This window comes from Passer domesticus, chromosome 12 (assembly GCF_036417665.1).
Source record: "Passer domesticus isolate bPasDom1 chromosome 12, bPasDom1.hap1, whole genome shotgun sequence".
Lineage (NCBI taxonomy): Eukaryota > Metazoa > Chordata > Aves > Passeriformes > Passeridae > Passer > Passer domesticus.
In genome coordinates, this window is record NC_087485.1 from 21,284,241 (window position 1) to 21,303,845 (window position 19,605).

At 49.0% G+C, this 19,605-nt stretch overlaps 1 protein-coding gene across 1 annotated transcript; it reads right to left on the reverse strand.

Annotated features, from left to right (window-relative positions):
• Nucleotides 1-14,065: 14,065 nt before the first annotated feature.
• LOC135279721 (maestro heat-like repeat-containing protein family member 6) lies at nt 14,066-19,539 on the reverse strand. The gene is made up of 15 exons (XM_064387169.1): nt 19,477-19,539; nt 19,327-19,407; nt 18,417-18,507; nt 17,875-17,939; nt 17,501-17,761; nt 17,105-17,253; nt 16,779-16,923; nt 16,376-16,563; nt 16,155-16,292; nt 15,760-15,874; nt 15,450-15,587; nt 15,079-15,255; nt 14,795-14,950; nt 14,534-14,635; nt 14,066-14,440 (listed from the first exon to the last, which is right to left on the reverse strand). Exons 1-15 carry the CDS (start codon nt 19,537-19,539, stop codon nt 14,066-14,068), a joined length of 2,244 nt encoding a protein of 747 aa, XP_064243239.1.
• Between the last annotated feature and the right edge of the window lie 66 nt (nt 19,540-19,605).

Genomic DNA, 19,605 nt, shown 5'->3' on the forward strand with positions numbered 1-19,605 from the left:
GCCCAGTCTGAGTCCCTGAATATAACAGATGGAGATAAAGTCACAGTGGTACATGTCAGAGGTTTGTTAGGGAAGACCGTGTGGATCAATTCTGCCTCGACTACAGACAAACCCATTTGTGGGGTTGTCTTTGCTCAGGGACCAGGTTGCACATGGTGGATAATGCAAAGAGATGGAAAAACACAATGTGTACCTCAGGGAGATCTGATTGTGGGGTGAGGATGAGTATAGCTTGTAATTTTTGGGGGGAACAGATGGAAGTTTTATGTTAGTATGTTGACGATATGGGGATAAGGGGTGGAATGTCCTAGGGTGAGGTTATGATGCTTGTATCCCCAATCGTGTGTTCTGTTAATGCTGGATGTTATGTACTGTGCCTTCAAGACTGGCTCTGAAGAGCAAGGTTTGTTTTGGTTTGTTATCAGCCTGCTCCCCCACAGCTGGCGGGACAGAGAGACAGGGAAGTACATAGTGTAGCTTTTGCTTTTTGGCTTTGGTTTTTGCTTTTGCTTTGCTCTTGCTTCTTGCTGTGCTCCTGCTTTGCTTTTGCTTTTTGCTTCTGCTTGTTAGTTAGTTCACCTAAGCAGTCCACATTTTTCCCTGGACTGTTTTTTCCTTTCCCTTTTTGGAACCACTCAAACCTGCTCCGGACTGGGATGTGGGAAACACCAAGAGTTTGTATCCTGTGGCTGCAGCAGCTATCCCCAGAGCCAGAGGGAGTGACAACAGAGCGATCACTCCCAGGAAAGACTTTCTGAATTTGTCATCCTTTTCAGATCAGTGAAAGAGTGTTGTCATCTGGTATTTGTAATAAAGAGGACAGGAGATCTTTCTCCTTTTTAATGCCTTTGTTAAAAAGAATCAGCTCAGGTGGGGAGAAATCGACGGGTTGCACCCACGCTGCCACTGCTCCCAGGAGTGGCATGGAGGAGGAGGAGGAGGATGCAGCTTTGTCCGCTGGTCTCCAGGCAGAGCTGGGGCCTCCGTCCTCACAGGAGATTAGGAGATTCCACTTTTTCGGTCTAACATTCCAGGTCCTCTTTCTAGTTAAGGCCTTTTCAGGTTAGGGTGAGAAGTAAAAGGATCTTAGCAGATATTTAGCAGTTCCTCATCTTCAGACATCACTTAGGTCTCTTAATTCCACATTGGCTAGTTGTTTTTAGGGTTTTTTTCCTGGAACATTTCAAAATCTGGTGAAATGCATTCTCCTACTCAGCTGCCCCGGAGCCATGTCCCTCTGTGGCTTCACAATAGGGACCTCGGCACAGTGTTCAGCTCCTGCCTTGGCAAACCGCTCCAATACTTTATCACTCTTTCTGTAAAAAACTTTTCCCTAAAATCCAACCTATATTTCCATTGGTGCAGCTGAAGACTGTGTCCTCTGGTTCTGTCAGTCGTTGCTGGAGAAAGAGACCAACCCACACCTGACTACAACCACCTTTCAGGAAACTGTAGAGAGGGATAAGGTCACCTCTGAGTCTTCTTTTCTGAAGACTAAACAACCCCAGCTTCCTCAGTTGTTCCTCACAGGACTTATGTTCCAAGCCCCTCACCAGCCTTGTTGCCCTTCTCTGGGCACACTCCAGGCGCTCAATGTCCTGCCTAAATTGGGGGGCCCAGAACTGGACATAGCACTCGAGATACAGTGCCAGTCCAGGGGAATAATGCCAAGTACACCAGTGCCAAGTGCAGGGGAAGAATGAGCTCCCTGCTCCTGCTGGCCACACCATTCCTGATCCAGGCCAGGAGCCATTGGCCTTCTTGGCCACCAGGGCACACTGCTGGCTCATGTGCAGCCGGCTGTCGAGCAGGACCCCCAGGTCCCTTTCTGCCTGGGCACTGTCCAGCCACACCATCCCCAGCCTCTAGCATTGCAGGGGGTTATTGTGGCCAAACTGCAGGACTTGGGACGTGGAGTTATTAAACTTCATCTTATTGGACTCTGCCCATCCCTCCAACCATTCCAGGTCGGCCTGCAGAGCCCTCCTACCTTCCAGCAGATGGACACACGCTCCCAGCTCAGTGTCGTCTGCAGATTTACTAATGTAAGACTCAATCCCCTCATCCATATCATCAATAAAAATATTGAACAGCCCTGGCCCCAGCACAGAGCCCTGAGGGACAGCACTGGTGCCTGGCTGCCAGCTGGATGCAGCAGCGCTCACCAGCACTCTCTGGGCCGGCCATGCAGCCAGTTCTGAACCCAGCACAGAGTGCTCCTGTCCCAGCCCTGGGCTGCAGCTTTTCCAGGAGTGTGCTGTGGGACACAGTGCCAAAGGCCTTGCTGGAGTCCAAATAGACACATCCACAGCCTTTCCTGCATCCACCAGGAGGGGCACCTGGTCATAAAAAGAGACCAGGTTGGTCAAACTCGACCTACCCCTCCTAAACCCTTGCTGGCTGGGTCTGATACCCTGGCCATGCTGTAAGTGCTGGGTGATGACACTCAGTATAAACTGTTCCATCACCTCACCAGGTGCTGAGGTCAGGCTGACTGGCCTGTAATTACCAGGATCCTCCTTCCCACCCTTGTTGTGAATGGGTGTCACATTGGGCAGCTTCCAGTCATCTGGAACCTCAGCAGTGAGCCAGGACTGCTGGTAAATGATGGAGAGCGGCTTGGCAAGCCCATCTGCCAGCTCCCTCATCACCCTGGGGTGGATCCCTTCTGGTCCTGTGGATTTATGAACATCCAAGCAGCTCAGAAGTTCTATGACTGCCTCCTCCTGAATAGTGGGAGCCCATTCTCCTCCCTGATACCATCAACCAACCCAAGAGGACAGTTCTCCTGGGGACAAGCTGTCTTCCCACCAAAGACTGAGGCAAAGAAGGCGTTAAGCACTTCTGCCTTCTCCTCATCTGCAGTTACTAAGTTCTCTCCCTCATCCAATATAGAACAGAAGTTGGTTTTACCCTTCCTTTTACCATTGATATATTTGTAAAAACATTTTTTATTATCCTTTACAGAAGTCGCCATCTTAATTTCAAAATGAGCTTTGGCCTCCCTGAATTTTTTACTACATGCTCTAGAAACCCTCTTAAATATTTCGTGAGAGACCTGACCCTCCTTCGAAAGATGATTCATTCTCTTTTTATTCTTAAAGTTTTCCAAAACCTTCCTCCCCTCTAGGCTGGGCGATTGCCTCCTCACCTCATCTTTTGGCACACAGGGACAGTCTGTTCCTGTGCCCTCAAGATCTGTGTTTTGAAGCACGCCCACCTTTCCTGAACTCCTTTGCTTTTAAGGGCTGCTTCCGAAGAAACTCTTTGAATAAGCCTCCTAAATAGGCCAAAGTCTGCCCTCTGAAAGTCCAGTATAAAAGCCTTGTTGATGTTCCTCCCGACTTCACCAAATATCAGGAACTCCATAATTTCATGATCACTCTGCCCCAAGTGGCCTCCAACCACCACATCTCCCACCAGCCCACCTCTGCAAACAACAGATCTAACATAATCCATCCCCTGGTCAGCCCACCCACCAGCTGCGACAAAAAGTTGTCCTCTACACACACAAAAAATTTCCTGGACTGCCTTTTTTCTTCTGTATTACGTTCCCAACAGTTGTCTGGGAGTTTGAAGTCACCTACAAGAACAAGGGTTGATGATCCAGAAACATTCTCTAGCTGCTTACAGAATGAGCTGTCCACCACTTCTTCCTGCCTGGGTGGATGGTAACAGACTCCCTAGTAGGATGTCAGCCTTGTTGGCCTTCCCCCTAATTCTCACCCACAGGCATTCAACTTCATCCTCATTAGTTTCAATACCTCTGGTGTCCAAAGCCTTCCTAATATAAAGGGCCACCCCTCCACCTCTTCTCCCTTCCCTGTCTCTCCAGAAGATCTTGTAGCCATCCAGTGCAGCACTCCAGCCATGTTTCTGTGATGGCAATTATGTCACAGCTCTGCTGCTGAACCATGGCCTCCAGCTCTTCCTGTTTGTTACCCATGCTGCGTGCACTGGTATCCATGCACCTCAGCTGGGCTGCTGATTTCACCCCTAACTCAGGCTTACCTCCCTTGGGCCTGCTTCCAGAGAGCCCAGCTGCATCCCTTTCCCCCTTCAAACCTAGTTTAAAGCCCTCTCAACATCATCTGCCAGTTCATGAGCTAAAAACCTTCTGCCCTTTACAAAGAAATGGAGCTTGTTATGAATAAAAATAGTTATCAATTTTTTTAAGGTTGCAAAGTTAAAGAAAAGAAAAGTGGAACCAATTGCTGTTAAATTGAAGGTTACCTAGATGTTGCAGCCACCTATTGTTAAAAGAGTTCTTCTCCAATTACCTGTTAATGGTTCGTGATTAGCCATTGTCCCCTCTAATGCTTGCCGGGGGGGATACCAGACCCCGCAGGCAGCAGGGGAAGGAGAGTGACATCAGAGCTAGTATGCAGATGAGAATGCATTTTACCTGTAAATTTCAGGAAAAAAACCCCTAAAAACAACGAGCCAACATGGAATTAAGAGACCTAAGTGACGTCTAAGGATGAAGAACTTAATCCAGTATCTGCTAAGATCCTTTTACTTCTCACCCTAACCTGAAAAGGTCTTAACTAGAAAGAGGACCTGGAATGTTAGACCAAAAAAGCGGAATTTCCTACTCTTCCATGAGGATGGAAGCCCCAGCTCTGCCTGGAGACCAGCGGACAAAGCTGCACCATCCTCCTCCTCCTCAGTGCCACTCCTGGGAGCAGCGGCAGCGTGGGCGTGACCTGCTGGCTTCTCCCCACCTGAGCTGATTCTTTTTAATAAAGGCATTAAAAAGGAGAAAGATCTCCTGCCCTGTTTATTTCAAGTGGCATTTATTGCTTGGGCACAGACTGTGTTCTGACAACTGCACTCTGTTATTCGGACTGAGAGAGATTCTAAGTAACTGGGGAAAGAATACAACAAAACTAACACATTGTTGGCCTCTCTGCTGCCAAATGGGGTCCTCCCACTGCTGTTGCATCAGTGGCACAAATTAAGAGGGTTTGTGCACTTCTGCGATATTCCTCTGAATGCTGAGCTGCTCTTATGTAGGGTACTGCCTCATCACAGGAACTACTTACTAATTCTCATAGAAGTCTGGGCATCCTGAATCTTTAAAAAAGGTGCTGAGGACACAGGAGAGGTCACAGATGTTGAGATCCAGCCTAAAGCATAGTTTAGGAAGGTGGTTTTCTCTGCCAGGCTAAATTCCCCTATATTCTCACTTGTACCTCAGCACAAGTGAACCATAAGTGCACAACCTTGAGATATCTCTTTTGTTTACCCCATTCTTGCTTTCTTTGTACAGACTTTTCAGGCTACTCTAAATCAAATAGATAAGCTGGTATCCTTATGGTAGTCCTATATTTCAAAAATTTTTTTTTCCCTTTTCTCCATTTCCAAAGGTACAGAAAGAATGTTAAAACCACTATTACCAAGAACAATCACGCATTTAGGCTGCTCTCAGAGGTGAGGTGGGCTCTTACCAAGCCACCTTTCTTTCTGAGGATTCTTTATGGAGTTGCTCAGAATGGATTCCTGGTATCACAAAGGGAGGACCTGGAGTTGTTTCCAAGGGCCCATCACTGTAATATTGCCAGGACATTCTGCAGGCAAGAATGGGCGCACACCACATACAGTATAGAGTGTTTGAGCAAGAGAGAAAGGACAGAACAAAAGGAAGACAGCTGGGAGAGAGGAAGGATTACATTGTCAGTACTTCACAGTTTCATACAGAAAAACCTTCATTTACTGAGTTTGAGGGGTAGAAAGTTCCAATTCAGAGTTTGATAGCCATTATTACTTTTTAGCTTGGGTGACTTGAGTATAAATTGGTGCTGGTGTTATTTGCCATGATGCCTCAGAGGATGATGAGGATAAAAACTCAGCACATCTCAGAAAAAAACAGATTTTTTTCTGGCCACCTGCTCAACCACCAACTGCTCATACTTTTTTTTCCTCACTTTTTTAAGCAAATGTGCCAAAGGATATCAAAACATATTTATCAGAACAGTAAAATAATAAACTATAACAAGGTGTCAGATTAAACAGGAAATATAGTGGAAATATATATATTAAAAAGGTTTGAAAAACACTCCTCTTGCTTCTGTCCTTGAAAGGTAAGTTAATCCCTCCAGTATTACTTTCTAGTTCAGCAGCTCCCTGCAGCTTCCTGGGTTTTATAGCCACAGAAACCCAAAGCAAAGGCTCCCTCCTCCTGCCACCTTGAGACTTTTGCTCCTGGTCCTCCTCTTTCCTCTGCTATTCTCACATCCTCACATCCCCCAACACCTTTCCCTGCTGCACACATCACCAGATGGAAGCTGCTCCCTTCCCTCCACAGCAACCACATTGCCCAGGCCTTTCCCTCTTGCCCTCACCCCAACTCAAAGGTCACACAGAGTCCTTGGGCACAAACTGGAACAAACCAACCTAATACCACATCCTTTTTGCCACTCTGATATAAGGGAGGCAGCTTCATTTATGCAGACCTACAGAGTGTAGATATCTGAAATGGATTTTTCTCTTCTATGGAAAGAATTTCTTTCCTGCTATTTTTACTATTTAAATTCAGAATGAAATACAGAAAATGCAGCTTCTAACTTGACAGAAGTTTTTACCCACTTAAAATAATTCAGAATATGCTACAGCATATTTTCTGCATGGAATAAATCAGCACATTGGGTATTTTAAATACACATTTTTTTTTATTAAAATATACATGATTTCAAAGGACGATTCAAGCATCCTATTTTAAAAATGCCTTTCCTTTTGTTTTAATAAATTTCTCTTACCGCTTTCCTTATAAGGGTGACAATAATCTAAATTTAGTTCAGGAGAGGAACAGAACGCTTTCAACAAGCAACAATTCCAATTGTTTATTATGTTAAAAGCAAAAAACATCATAATAAACTCTGCATCCAATACTCATGAGGAAATTGCTAAATTTATATGGTAGGTTATGATTTTCAGAATCAGTGGCTGTTTTCTCAGAATTCCTAAAAATTAGTCCTCCTTTAACAGGAGACCTGAAATTAGGTCTGTTTCTTCTCTTTTCTCTTCTCCTCCCCACTATTTTTAGCAATTTGTTTTATTTTCAAGGTGAAATACTTGCTTTTATTCAAGGCATCTTTCTCTACTGAGGGCTTCCAGGATTAAACTAAAAAGCTGCATGTTTAATATAGTGCAATAGAGTGTAACATTCCAGTTGTGATATCTCATCAAAGACTCATGAGGTAGGAAAAACGGTCTTACACATTTTCAGCAGGGAAATGTAACTTCTTGTACAGGCTTCAAATATGTACAGGCCATGTGTGACAGAATCTTGTAAACTTGTACAGGCCATGTGTGACAGAATTTTGTAAACTTCTTTGATTTCTGAGTGCTAGAGAAGAGTCCCCTGTGCTGCATTCCCTGGCAAAGGCCACCAGTAATCTCCAAACTGTCTCATACTGGAGCAGTGGAAGACTTTAGGTGATGGTACAGTCTGAAGCTCAGCAATTTTCTAGTTTTAAGTTCTAAGTATAGAAAACCGAGCCCAAGGCTACTATCCATGCTGTACTCTAGCTGATACCAGACCAGTGAGGGCTTTGATTATTTCTTTTTGGAGATGTACTTGCAGAGACTCTCCAGTTGTGTTAAAAGCTCCCCTTTCTGGGTGAAAGTGCAATTTGTGTCTGCACCACTCAGCTAAAACATCCCATGGCTATGGAAACAACCACATTCTTCCTGGGATCACACAGGGCATGGTCAGCAACAGCACCAGCATCCCTGGCTTAAAAATGGAGCCTGGAAGGAGTTGCTGAAGCACAGTATCCTTCATTCATTCTTTCTTTCTTTTGGTGATAGTTTTTCCTCATGCTGATGTAAATTAAAATGCCCTCACAGTCATATGTTGTTATCAGCAGTGCTTCCTCCAGCCTATCAGGTTGGTCACAGGGATGTTTCCTAATCTGCTGTGGAGTTTAGAGTTTACTGCAGTCAAGTCAAGGTAAATGTGGTTAACAAAGATCTATTTATTAAATTCCTAAGTAAATCTGATTTTGAACCTGGCAGCCAAAGAGCTGAATGGGAGACCAAAGTACAATATCCAGAGGAGGTAAAAAAATGTCAGACAGCTAAAGGACCTTAAGCTCTGCATTTAACACAGGGGTAGATACCTGTGGATGCTGCCAGGTCTGCCAAAATTAATTTTTCCCTTCTTCAGGAAATTATGGATATTCTCAGGCAAATCATTGTAGTTCTCCCCTCCCCTGCATTCTCAGAGCACATTTCTGATGATACAAGTATGGTTTCTTGAGTGTATTATCAAGGTGCTTTGTTGTATGTAATAAAAAAGGAGGCCAAAAGGAAGCAAAGCAAAAAGGTGTTCCAAGACATCTCAGATCCCAGCAGAAGTCCAGTGTTTGTAATACCTGAATTCCTCTCAATGACACCCATGATGATTTGCTTGAAGAGAGGTGGTAAAACACTACACTGAACTTGGGAAGAATTTTGTGCAGCAACTACAGCAACAGTCCAGCTGCTGCTTTTACAAGAAAAATGGCTTAATTATTTATAATTATGCAAGCTCTATAATGGATTTTTTTTCTGGCATTCATCCCTCCCACAATCTGTCATATAAAGCTGCTCAGAATTAAAATCCACATCTCCTCAGCAAAGTGTCACTGGCCAGGGCGCTTGTTCTGATGGATGATACCAGTGACAGCTGCCAGAAAACACACTTAAATTGCCCACAGATACCTTGAAGGTGTATGCAGCAACACATATCACCTAAAAAGAACCAATATATATCTTCCTGCTCATCAGTTCTGTACTTGTACGTTCTATTCTTTAATACCAACCCTTAAATCCAGTTTCTCTGGAGTTAGTTATTCAGACATCACTGGTATGATTAATAAAAACAGAAGTTGAATTGACAATGGCTAGATTAAAACACCAAGCCCAACCGTCAGAAGCTCTGAATTGGTAGAGATGTATTGACAGAAGTATGCCAAGGGTTTGGGAACTGTTAATTTTAATGCCATTATTTCTGTATCATACATGTACTGGCAGAATATTCACCTCCTAAACCTTAGTACTGAAATAAGCCTATAACTTTAACTTTTTTTCCCTAAACTGTGAGCTGATTATGGATGGGTTATTTTCTTTTTTCTTCTATTGTTTTTGGCTAGCCAACTGTATGTATTTGATTTGTAGTGAGGCTGATTAATCGTAATTTTTAAAGCAGGCACAGCCTGCAGAGAGCTTAAATGGATCTGTGAGACTTTCTGGACATGGCCCATCAGTGGATTTTGGAAACACAGCTTCCAGTCTCCTGGGAATTTGTATTTTTTTTCAGCTTTGGTCAAATGAGACCAACTGCTTATTTTTACTGTATTCAGCTAATTTTGAATTTAATTAATCTGACCAGATTCGGTCAAAACATTTCTAATCAGCTCTAATAGAAATGACAAAATCTGTTTTTCTCAAAATTTATGGTTATCATCAACAACCTTCATCTCTGCACAAGCTTTTATAGTACTGACAGTGTCAAAAACCATGGTTGAAAACAGTGTTCAGAAAGTAGAAACGCTGGGGAGAAGTGGCTGAGATCAAACTTCAGGCCAGCTGAAGAGGACCCAGGTGAGCACAGGTCTCTGGTCTGGGGCCAGAGCTGGCTCTGATAAGCAGTGTAGACATCCCCTTCATTAATGTCAACAATATTTACCTGCTTAAAGCTGTGACCACAGTTACAGAGTCACATTGGTGTTCCCCTTGAAAATCCAGGTTGTTATTTTATAATTAGCATAGTATATAGACACATTGGACAGCCTCAGCAACAGATTTAATTCAGCAGCTAAGCCTTGGCAGGCAGGATATACATCTTAGCACTCTAAAGCTGTTGATTTTGTTCCTGTTAATTTTAGCATGGAAGAAGCAGACCACATTTGTTTCATGGTGCTGCTGTATCCCCAGCAGGTTCTGCGCTTTCTTGGAGATATATTATCTATTTTTAAGGTTTCCTTTTTAATATTTTAATCAATATTTAAATAAACCACAAATAACATCTTCAGTCAGTACAACATAGGCATCCTATATTAAACTATTCCCATCTCTAAAGATCTCTAACAAAAAAAGGAGGTGCAAAACTGTCCCTACTTGAACTGTGCCATTTCATGCAGATGTAGACATTTAACTCTATCTGTTTGGGGTCTCCCCCACCTCCCCCAAATATAATATATTGTTTAATAGATTTCCATTTATGTTATTTAAACAACCACAGAGCAATCAGGATTTGCAGTGACACAAAAATAATGTCATTAAAATAAAGTTAATTTGGACTGGATTTGCCTGACATGAACATGCCATACTGGAAGACAAAAAATTCTGCTCTCCTCTTCCTTATTTATCATTAAAGTGGCTGGCTCACACTTTGGGAAAGGGCCAAGATTAATTCACCTTTCTATCTGTTAAAATTAGAGGAGAGGGTTTTGGCAGCAAATTAATCTCCATCAGTGATTTTTGAAAAGTTTATTAAGAGATTAAGTATTATGAATTGATAGAAGAGCAATTTTAAATAAAAAAACCCCACAGATTGGTTTGATAGCAATGCAAAAAAATATTTGATTAAATGGTAGCAAAATAACTGTTACTTTGAGAGGTGGACTCAGTTTCTTTACAATATTTATGTCTCTTATATCACCTATTCATAAAATACTTCTAAATATTAAAATATGCACACAATTTTTTTGGAAGAAGCTTCCTTTTAATAATTGTGTAGCTTGACTTTCATTGTTTGAAGATGAAATTGTGGGCTTTGGGGTTAGCTTAGTTTAACTCTTATTTCTTTTCTAGACAAGAACTCAGCCTAATATTTGTTTTTATTTCCTTTCCATCCAATATTCATACACAGAGCATGTTTCTCAATGCAATCATGGAGCATTGGCATTTACACCAGTGTGAGCTCAGGAGTGTGAGAGCAGCAAAGACAGAAAGCTACCTGAGCATCTCCCACGTAAGCAAACTGAATAATTGATTGTAATATACTTAATTACTTTCCTTAAATTACATGGTGGGCTAAAAAGTTTCTTTCTGCTTTTAATAAATTTGTTAATGATTGAAAACTGCTAAAAATGGTTAGGCTTAAATTTGGATTCTACTCCAAAAAGGGAGATATTAAACAGCCCAGATAAGAAAAGCTGCAGCATTTTTTGTTTGATGAACTTGTCAGTTGTGTAGTAGGAAGAGGCAAAATAAATAAAAAAGTTACACAAAGGACATTTTCATGTTTAAAAATAGTTGAAAAATAAGGACCAATATAGTATGTTCCAAACACCTGCAATTACCACGTGCTGTTTTATTTGTTTGTATGTGGATTATTTTGAAGTTCTCTAATAAAACAATTTGCTCAGTTCTCATTTCACATTATGGCAGACTGGAATAAACTTGTGAATCATCTTGGTACAGGTATTGCTGAAACAAATTTTCAATTTCTGGTTTTTATCCTCACTTAGAATTGTATTTACAAAGTAAAGGTTTCTGGCCAAGTATGGATTGGATTTGGAGCCATGAGAGATGACTGTTAAAAACAGTGAATTTTTTTTTTTTTGTCAAAAGTGCTTCAAAAGCTTGAAACTTAAACTTACATTCAAAGTTAACATGAACTAAAAGTATTAAATTAATCATCAAATAAATCAACTTTAGGTAATATATTAAATTTTGTAAACTACTAATCAAAAGATCAAGGTGAAATCTTAGCCTCTTTTTTCCCCAGTGACAAAATTCAAGTGAGGTCTGTGGAGGATTTAGGACTTATAAGTGGGTGAAACTAAAACTCCTCCCCAAAGCTCTGTTGGAAAGACAATTAAATGCCCTAGACTGTGATCTAATACCATATTTCACATGTAAGACCCTGCATAAAGGAATGTTTGCATTCCTGGATGTGATGTAAGAAAACTAATTTCCCTGGCTAAGGAATCTGATTATAAAATCCTGAAATACAGTTTAAGAAGCTGGAAGAAAAGCTATCTTTTTTTTTTCTCTATTAAAGTTATTTCACTTGTAGATTAAAACCAACTGCTCTGTCTTTGAAGCGCAGAGCCCAGGGCCATGCTATGCTTGACATTGATGTGTGGAGACACCTGAAGCAGTTCTGCAAGTAGATATGATCAGGCTTGCTGATGCTGATGAGATGCTGCATCTGGCCTTCCTACCTAATCCCAGTGAAAAACAGAGTACTTAAACCTGGATGTCACCCCAGCACTTGGTCTGCTTGGTGACAGAGGGACTTCCTGAAGAAAGGCGTACTTCCTTTGGGGTGCTTCCCATACTAAGGGCTTTAAAGATGGGACTTAGTTATCTTTGTAAAGGTGACATAGAAAGATTCCAGTATCCAGGCCTTGCCCTAAAGGCAGATCATGGATTCCCAAGTTTTTACTAACCAAGGTGTTTAACAAGAGCCTTCACAGCAGTCCCAGCCAATTTATTACTTATTACAAACCATCTGAAAGGAAGCTCAAAGATACAAAAGGGAAATTAAAATTCTGCGTAGAAACCTCAGACAGGTGCCTTGGGGAAACCATTACCTACTCTAACACTTTTGTGAATGCTGTTTATATAATTCTTGAAATCCATATGCATTTTATATGTGATGTATATACAAAAGAAAGAGCAACATGCAAAAAAAACCCAGTACCTGGTATTGCAGATCACTTAGCCACCAATCCTAGCCTTGGGCTGCTCGTTCTAGCTGACAAAGAGTATCCCTGCCCAAGGACTGCCTCTTCTTTTATGTAGTGAGTGCAACTTGCCAGGAAAAGAATGATCAACAGGGGACCAGTGTTTAGAATTCCTTCTGATAGGAAGTATCAGCAAGACTACTAAAACCATGGAACTGAAGGAAGAAAGAAAAATTTTACACTTATTTGTGGGTAACTGTCTGTAGGTACAAGAGGCCTGGCAGAAAAAGAAGTAAGATTGTACTGCGGAGAGCCCAGCAATACAGGAGGCTCACAGCACAGGCTGAAATGGAATCCCTCATGGCTGCGTTCAGAGCATACTCAAGCTGGCTCTTCTAAAACCCAGGCTCCTTGTTCCCTTCAGCGTGCTCAGCACCACCTTTAACTCCACGGTGCTGTGCAACTGGAGCAGCAGCACAGGGACCTTTGCAGCCTGAGCTGCCCTTGTTCCTCTCTGTGTGTGCACAGAACGCAGCACAGAAGAGAAGGGCAGCAGGGCCCCGCGTGTCCACGGGCTCAGGATTTGCGCCGCTTCAGCTCCATGGAGACGTGAGTAACATGAAAAAGCCAAACTTTATTAAGGGAAAGAGAAGGGAAGGGGTAAGCTGGGAGGTGAAACAGGGGATGGACAAGGCCTGAGGGCTGCAGGGAGGGAGATGCCAAGAGGGAGAGAGAGGGCAGGAGCTCCTGGAGCTTGCCACAGGCTCAGCTGTGAGCAGTAAGATCTGTGCCTGGAGCTCCAGCTGGTCCATTCTCCTCTGCAGGTTCTCTCATCTCCAATTGGATCTGGATATCACCGAAAAACGCCAGTTCATCCGATCCAGCAGACAAACAAAGTCCCGCAGCTATTCTTTCTAATGTCATCTGCACCAGTATGCTCATGGAGGATGGGCTCTTATCTTCCCTGAGGGCTTGAAGAGCTGGAAGAGAGAGGAACAGAGCCACGGCTAGAGGCCAGATTGAGGGAATGCAAGGAAAGCCTCCTGCCAGGGCCATCGCAGCCAGCTCTTGTCATGGCCAGGAGGGAGTGGCAGACAAGGGCTTGGGCTGGAAGGTGCTGGCCTCGCATCCCGCACGTGTCCCTGAAAGCTCTCCGGGCTCTGCCCCCGCCGCCCCTGGTCCGCACAGGGAGCAGAGCCCTCGGCAGCCCGGGCAGGGATTGTAGCTTTGGGGCCGGGATGTGCAGCTGCCCCGGTGGTCTCTGCTGGCCCGCGGCTGCCCACACTCACCCTCACTGAGGACCTGGAGCTCCTCCTTCTGCCCCATCATGAGCGATCCGGCCACCCCTGGCAACACAGAGGCTGTGGGGCCCCAGGCGGCACAGCTGCCCGACACGGGCGCTGCCAGCCCCGGGGCCGCACGCCCTCCTCCCCGGGCCGGGCTCAGCCCGGGCCCTGCCGCACGCTGCCGCCCGAGGGAGGGCACGGCTGCGGGAGGGCGGCGGCAGCACCGAGGGCGGGCGGGGCTGCAGCGGCCGGGCCGGGAGGCGGGGAGGGATGCCGGGCTCGTGGCTCACCGATGATCCTGACGGCCGCCTCTCGCAGGGGCCGCTGCGGGCTCTGCAGGCGCAGCAGGGCCCAGCGCAGGTGCTCGGCCGCTCGGCTCGCGTCCTGCAGCAGCTGCGGGGAGCGAAGGCTCGGCGCGGGCTCTGCCCCTCGGCCGGGCGCTCCCTGCGCCCAGCACCGGCCGAGCTGGCCCGCACGGCCCAGGGCAGGGAGCAGCGTGCGGGGCACGGGCTGGCGGCCCTGGGTGCGACGCTGGGCAGGGACACAGCTGCCAGCCCCCCACGCTGAGCACCGGGGGCAGAGGGCTTCTCCAGCCTGCGGCTGGGGCTCCCGGGCTGTCCTTACCAGGCTCTGGGCAAACTTCATCCGCTGCTCCTTTGTCAGCAGCTCCTCGAGGTCCGTCCTCCTCAGGAAGCGTGCTGCACAAAGCAGGGCTTCGTGAGAGGCCTGGAGAGCAGCAGAGAGCTGCAGGTGGCACCAGGGCACAGGGCACAGGACCCGTGTCCCTGTGCCAAGGCCAGCGGGAGGCTGGAGCCCGCCAGGCGCCAGGGCAGGAGGTGGCCGAGCCCCTTCCCAGGGATGCAGCAGTATGCCACAAAACCTCACCTTGGCCACATGCAGGTTCTCATCGTGCCAGCGCAGGAATAGAGGGAGCAGGCTCTGGCTCACGATTCTCGTGAGAGGCTCTTCCCCCTCTTCCACTACCAGCTCCAGCACTTTGCTGAAGAGCTGAATGGAGAGCAGCTGCATCTGGCTGTTGTCCTGGAAGGAAAGGAAAAGTCCTAAGCACCAACTACTCCAGGCCCACTGGGGTAAAGGCCCAAAACTGCAGAGAGCACAAAGTTTCCAGGCAGCGTCCAGTGCCCTTGGCTGGGGGCACAGAGCCTTACATTGTCAAAGTGTGGCAGCAGGGGCTCAGCCAGCTTCAGGGCGGTGATGCTGGGTATCTTGAGGTCTTTCTTCTGGAGCACATGTGTGAGCACAGAGAGGGTCATCCAGACCATCTCTGCATCGGGATCAGCCAGCTGCTCCAGCAGGTGTTGATAGAGGCCACGTATTTCTCCGCTCTGTGTGCAAGACGAGGCTGTGCTGTGAAGCTGTGAGTGGCTGCAGCACCAAGAGCTGCTTGGGGCACTGGGGCAGCTGAAGCAGGAAGCAGGAGAGCTGGGAGCAGCTGCTTCTGCTGGCCCAGCCAAGGCCAAAGGTCTGTGTTGCCCAGCCCCACGCTGCCAGCGTGGCTTCAGCCACTGCCTCCTCTCACCAGCGAGGGCTCCTTGCTGAGCACCACGAGGCCTCTGAGCTGCAGGCGCAGCCTGTCCCTGCACTTGCTTGGCAGGTGCCTGGATACGACCCACAGGGCACTGGGACCGTGTTGGCTCAAGTCCAGACACTCCAGGAGCTGAAAGGCACAGGGCAGTGACAGGGGACATGGCCAGCAGAAGCCCGGAGCCGCACAGGGCCGGGCCCAGGCAGCAGCAGCAGGCACGGGCAGCGTCCCAGGCGGCTGCAGCTACCAGAGGCCAGAGAGCTGGGAGGCAGCTCAGCCAGGCAGTGCTGGCCATCAGGCTCACCTCCACCAAGAACGCCAGGGCAGGCAGATGACAGCGTGGCTGCTTCCCGATGAGCAGGCTGAGCAGGTGCGAGGCCATGTAGGGACACAATGGGGTCAACCCACGGCGCATCTCCCTGGCAGGGGAAAAAGGCATCCAGGCCCTGAGCTGGTGGGCAAACATCTCCCGGGAGTGACTGACAGAGGTCTGATCTCTTTCCCCAGCACTCTGCAAGGGGACACGGGCCCCTTGCGAGGCGGCTGCTCCTGGGCATCCTCCTCTGCCAGGCTTTTGCAGTCTGCTTGGCCGTCCCTCGGTGGCAAGGCCCTCTCACTTACAACCACAGGGACTGTGTGGGGCACTCTGGGCACAGGGCACAAATGCTGTCAGTGGTGGCAGGGAGAAGGGGGTCTCACCTGGCTAGCAGGCTTGCTGCAAACAGCTGGGTGTTGGCACAGAGCAGGGTCTCCCAGACCTGCAGGTGTTCCAGAGCCACCAGCTTCTTGTCAAAGCCCAGTCGGGAGAGCAGAGCCTTCATGGTCTGCGCTGCAAACCTGTGTGCCGAGCAAAGGCCAGGTCACGGTGGGAGCACAGGCCCTGGCCACAGGGGGCATGGGAAGGACAGGGCGACTGAGACCTTTTGGGGTTGCTGCGAAGGCCGTGTTCCTTCCGGCATGCTCTCCAGAAGTTCTGAACATTCTTTGGCATCTGCTCTGTGGTAGTGAAAATTTGAAAGAGCAGATCCACGAGCAGCTGGGGAGAATAAATGAGCATTGCGTAGTGCCACTCGGACATGGGGGCAATCCTCCACAGCACCAGAGTTGCCTGCAAGACACAAAGCACCCCGAGGCAGCGCTCAGTGTCAAGGTGTCATGAGGCAGGACCCGAGGGGAGACGCAGGGCGAGCACCCAGCCTGCTGCCCCGAGCCTCCCTGAGCCCAGCTTTCAGCCCAGGCCGGGAGCTGCAGCGTGGCGAGAGCATGGAGAGCTGCTGGAGAGGTGACCTGGAGGGCGAGCAAAGGCCAGCTCCAGAAACTCACAGCCAGGGCAAAGACGGCCTCATCCCTGCTGCAGAAGATCCTGCTGCATGGTGGCTGCTTCTCTAGCACAGAGAGCAGTGCTGGAAGCACCTCCTCCGCAGCTACTTCCGAGGTGCCCATGGCCCTCCACATCAGTGTGGCAGCTCTGTGGGACCAGAGCTGTGCGTCAGCACCCTACCCCGTGCAGCTGCGTGGGGCCGGGTGACAGAGCCCCGGTGCTCTGAGGGGCCGGGAGGGAGCATGGCAGAGGGCTGGGGAAACAGAGGGGCCCGAGGGGCCATACGGGCTGGTGAGCACTGAGCTCTTGAGGCAGTTGTGTCCTGTACCTGTCACACAGTGGGGCACAGCACAGGAGGATCATCACCACATGAGCCGGGTATCTTTCAGTCAGGCTCAGAATGTCCATTTGCAGCCCAGCGTCCACAGTGTCGCAGGACGCAAGTCTCTGTAGAATGTCCTTGACCATGGCTAGCACCTGAAGCAGAAGAAGCAGCATGGGGAAGACTTGGTGTGCTGTCCTAGGGAGCAACTTCCCCAGCTTCCCCCAGGAAGTGCTTGCCTTCCCACCCCACTGTGATGGCCCCAAAGGCTGAGTGAGCCTAGCAGATATGGCTGGAGGGGCCACATGATCCTGGGAGGCCTCCAGCCCTGGCCCCAGGCTGCTTGCCTGCTGCAGAGAAGAAAAACCCTTCTGGAAACTCCAGCCTGGGTGCAGGACTCACAGTCAGTGCGATCGTGGTGTCAGTATCTGGGATGGCCTGAGTCTGGCTGTTTGAGGTGGCCATGCCCTCAGTCATGGCCATGTCAGCCTCCGCTCTGCCCTCGGCTGCTGCCCGGTCACAGGTTGCAGCGAGCTCAGAGGACGCTGTGCTGACAGCAGGCTCTGTCTGCAGCTCGCTGGGCCTGGAGTTGGGCTCAGCTGTGCCCTCGGTGGCTGTGGCTCTGGTCTTTCTGCGCCGAATGCGCAGGAACCTCCGCAGTGCCTGCAGCAGAAGGAAGGGTGGGAAGAGAGGGATGTTCCATGGTCTGCTCCAAGCGCGGGGCTGGGCTGAGCAGTGCCAGCAGGCCCAGCCCAGGTGAGGATGGCCGCAGGTACCTGCACCGCTCTGCGGAAGCGGCCACGGGTGGGATCCTGCTCTTGAGTCTGGTCCTTGGCTGCATCTGGCAAAGAGAGAGCAAGCCAGAGCTGAGGGGCCACGGGAGAGGCCAAAGAACACAGGCCAGCCCTGTGCTCTCCAGGAACGGACAGCCCCCTGCGTGCCCGGGGGATGGAGCACGGCTGTCACTGGGGGCCAGTCCCGGCCTCCGTCCCATCCTGTCTGTGGGCATGTCCACAGGGATGGGATGGGATAGGATGGGATGGGATGGGATGGGATGGGATGGGATGGGATGGGATGGGATGGGATGCAATGGGATGCAATGGGATGCAATGGGATGCAATGGGATGCAATGGGATGGAATGCAATAGGATGGGGCCAGGCTGGCTGCAGGCACCAGCCCTGCAGCCCAGCTCTGCCACTCACCGTCCTGCAGTGGCTGCAACTGCTCCAGTTCTGCAGGCTGCTGTGCTGGGGCAGCTTCAGGGCCATTCTTTTTCTTCCCCCGAGGCCTCCTGAACAGGCTGAGCACTCTGCTCGCCATCCCGCTGTCCGACCTCGAGGACACCTTCGAGACAGATGCCTCGGCAAAGGTCTGAGTCAGCGATGCCGCAGTTGCGCCTTGCAGGCACCTGCAAAAGCGAGGCCTCAGGAAGATGACAGGACAGCAAGTCCTGCACTGTGTTCCTGAGGGCTCCTGCCACAATGACAGGAGACTCCTCGTGAACAATGGATGTCACCAAGTCCCACGGCCTGGCCACGAAGGCACCGGCCGCAGGGATGGGGGATGCCTTGGAAAAGCTCCAAGTCAGTGAGTCCTGAGGTCTGGCCGTGAGACCAGCCACAGGAGTAATGCCTCGGAAAAGCTCTGGATCAGCAAGGAATGAGCCGGCTGTGTGGGGGCTCCTCACAGCACCGCTCTGTCCCGTCCTGTCCCGTCGCGTGCACCGAGCACTGTGGCCTGGCCGCGACGCTGCCGGCACCTATGTCAGCACGTGTCACAAAGGGCTGCTGTGACACCCTGTCCCACTCTGGCCCATGGTGACCCTGCTGCATCGTGTCACAAAGAACCCTGGGAGATGCCGCCACGTGCCCCGGGGCCACCCCCTCCCCAGGCAAGGTGCCCCCGGTTGGAAGGAATCCATTGGCCCAAGTGTCTAACGCAGCCCTGGACACACCAAGGCCGGCCAAGTGCTCAGGGAAGGACTCTCCACCTCTGTTCCTGGCCCGCACAGCCCAGCTCGGTGCTGCCCCTGGAGCAGAGCGGCTTCCAGCAAGCAAGAAGCAAATGCATCTTGCCGAGAGCTAAAACACAACCAGATAGGGAAGATGGCATTAATGTGTTCATAAAGGCCTTTCAATTCACAGCTCTCTGAGAGACATTTGGGGCTCTTGGCTGGACAGAGATTATCCGGCTCTGTCCTGTGCTCAAAGAGGGGAATACACCCTACCACAGGTGCTTGGCTTGGTCTCCGCAGGCCCAGGCAGATGCCAAAGCTGCTCTTCACAGCCTTCTGCCTTCCCACGCCCCTCTGCCAAGTGCAAGGGGCCTCAAGGACGGAAAGGAGCGCAGGGAGGCAAAGGGAGACAGCTGCACCTACCTCACTGGGGGCTCCTGGGGAAGCACTTTGCTTGAGAAGGAAGCCCCTCTCTTCCAAAGGCATTTCCCCAAATGCACACATTTCCCAGGGAACATCAACACACACTTAAGAAACCCTGGCAATGCTGAA

What these genes read in the sequence shown, in the direction of transcription:
- LOC135279721 (XM_064387169.1), bottom strand. Translation starts at nt 19,539, where the DNA reads ATGCCTTTGGAAGAGAGGGGCTTCCTTCTCAAGCAAAGTGCTTCCCCA. An exon ending in TGCTGCCACACTTTGACAAT is followed by an intron (nt 14,951 to 15,078) that starts GTAAGGCTCTGT and finishes CTTTCCTTCCAG; the next exon opens with GACAACAGCCAGATGCAGCT. An exon ending in AGAACCTGCATGTGGCCAAG is followed by an intron (nt 14,636 to 14,794) that starts GTGAGGTTTTGT and finishes GCTGCTCTCCAG; the next exon opens with GCCTCTCACGAAGCCCTGCT.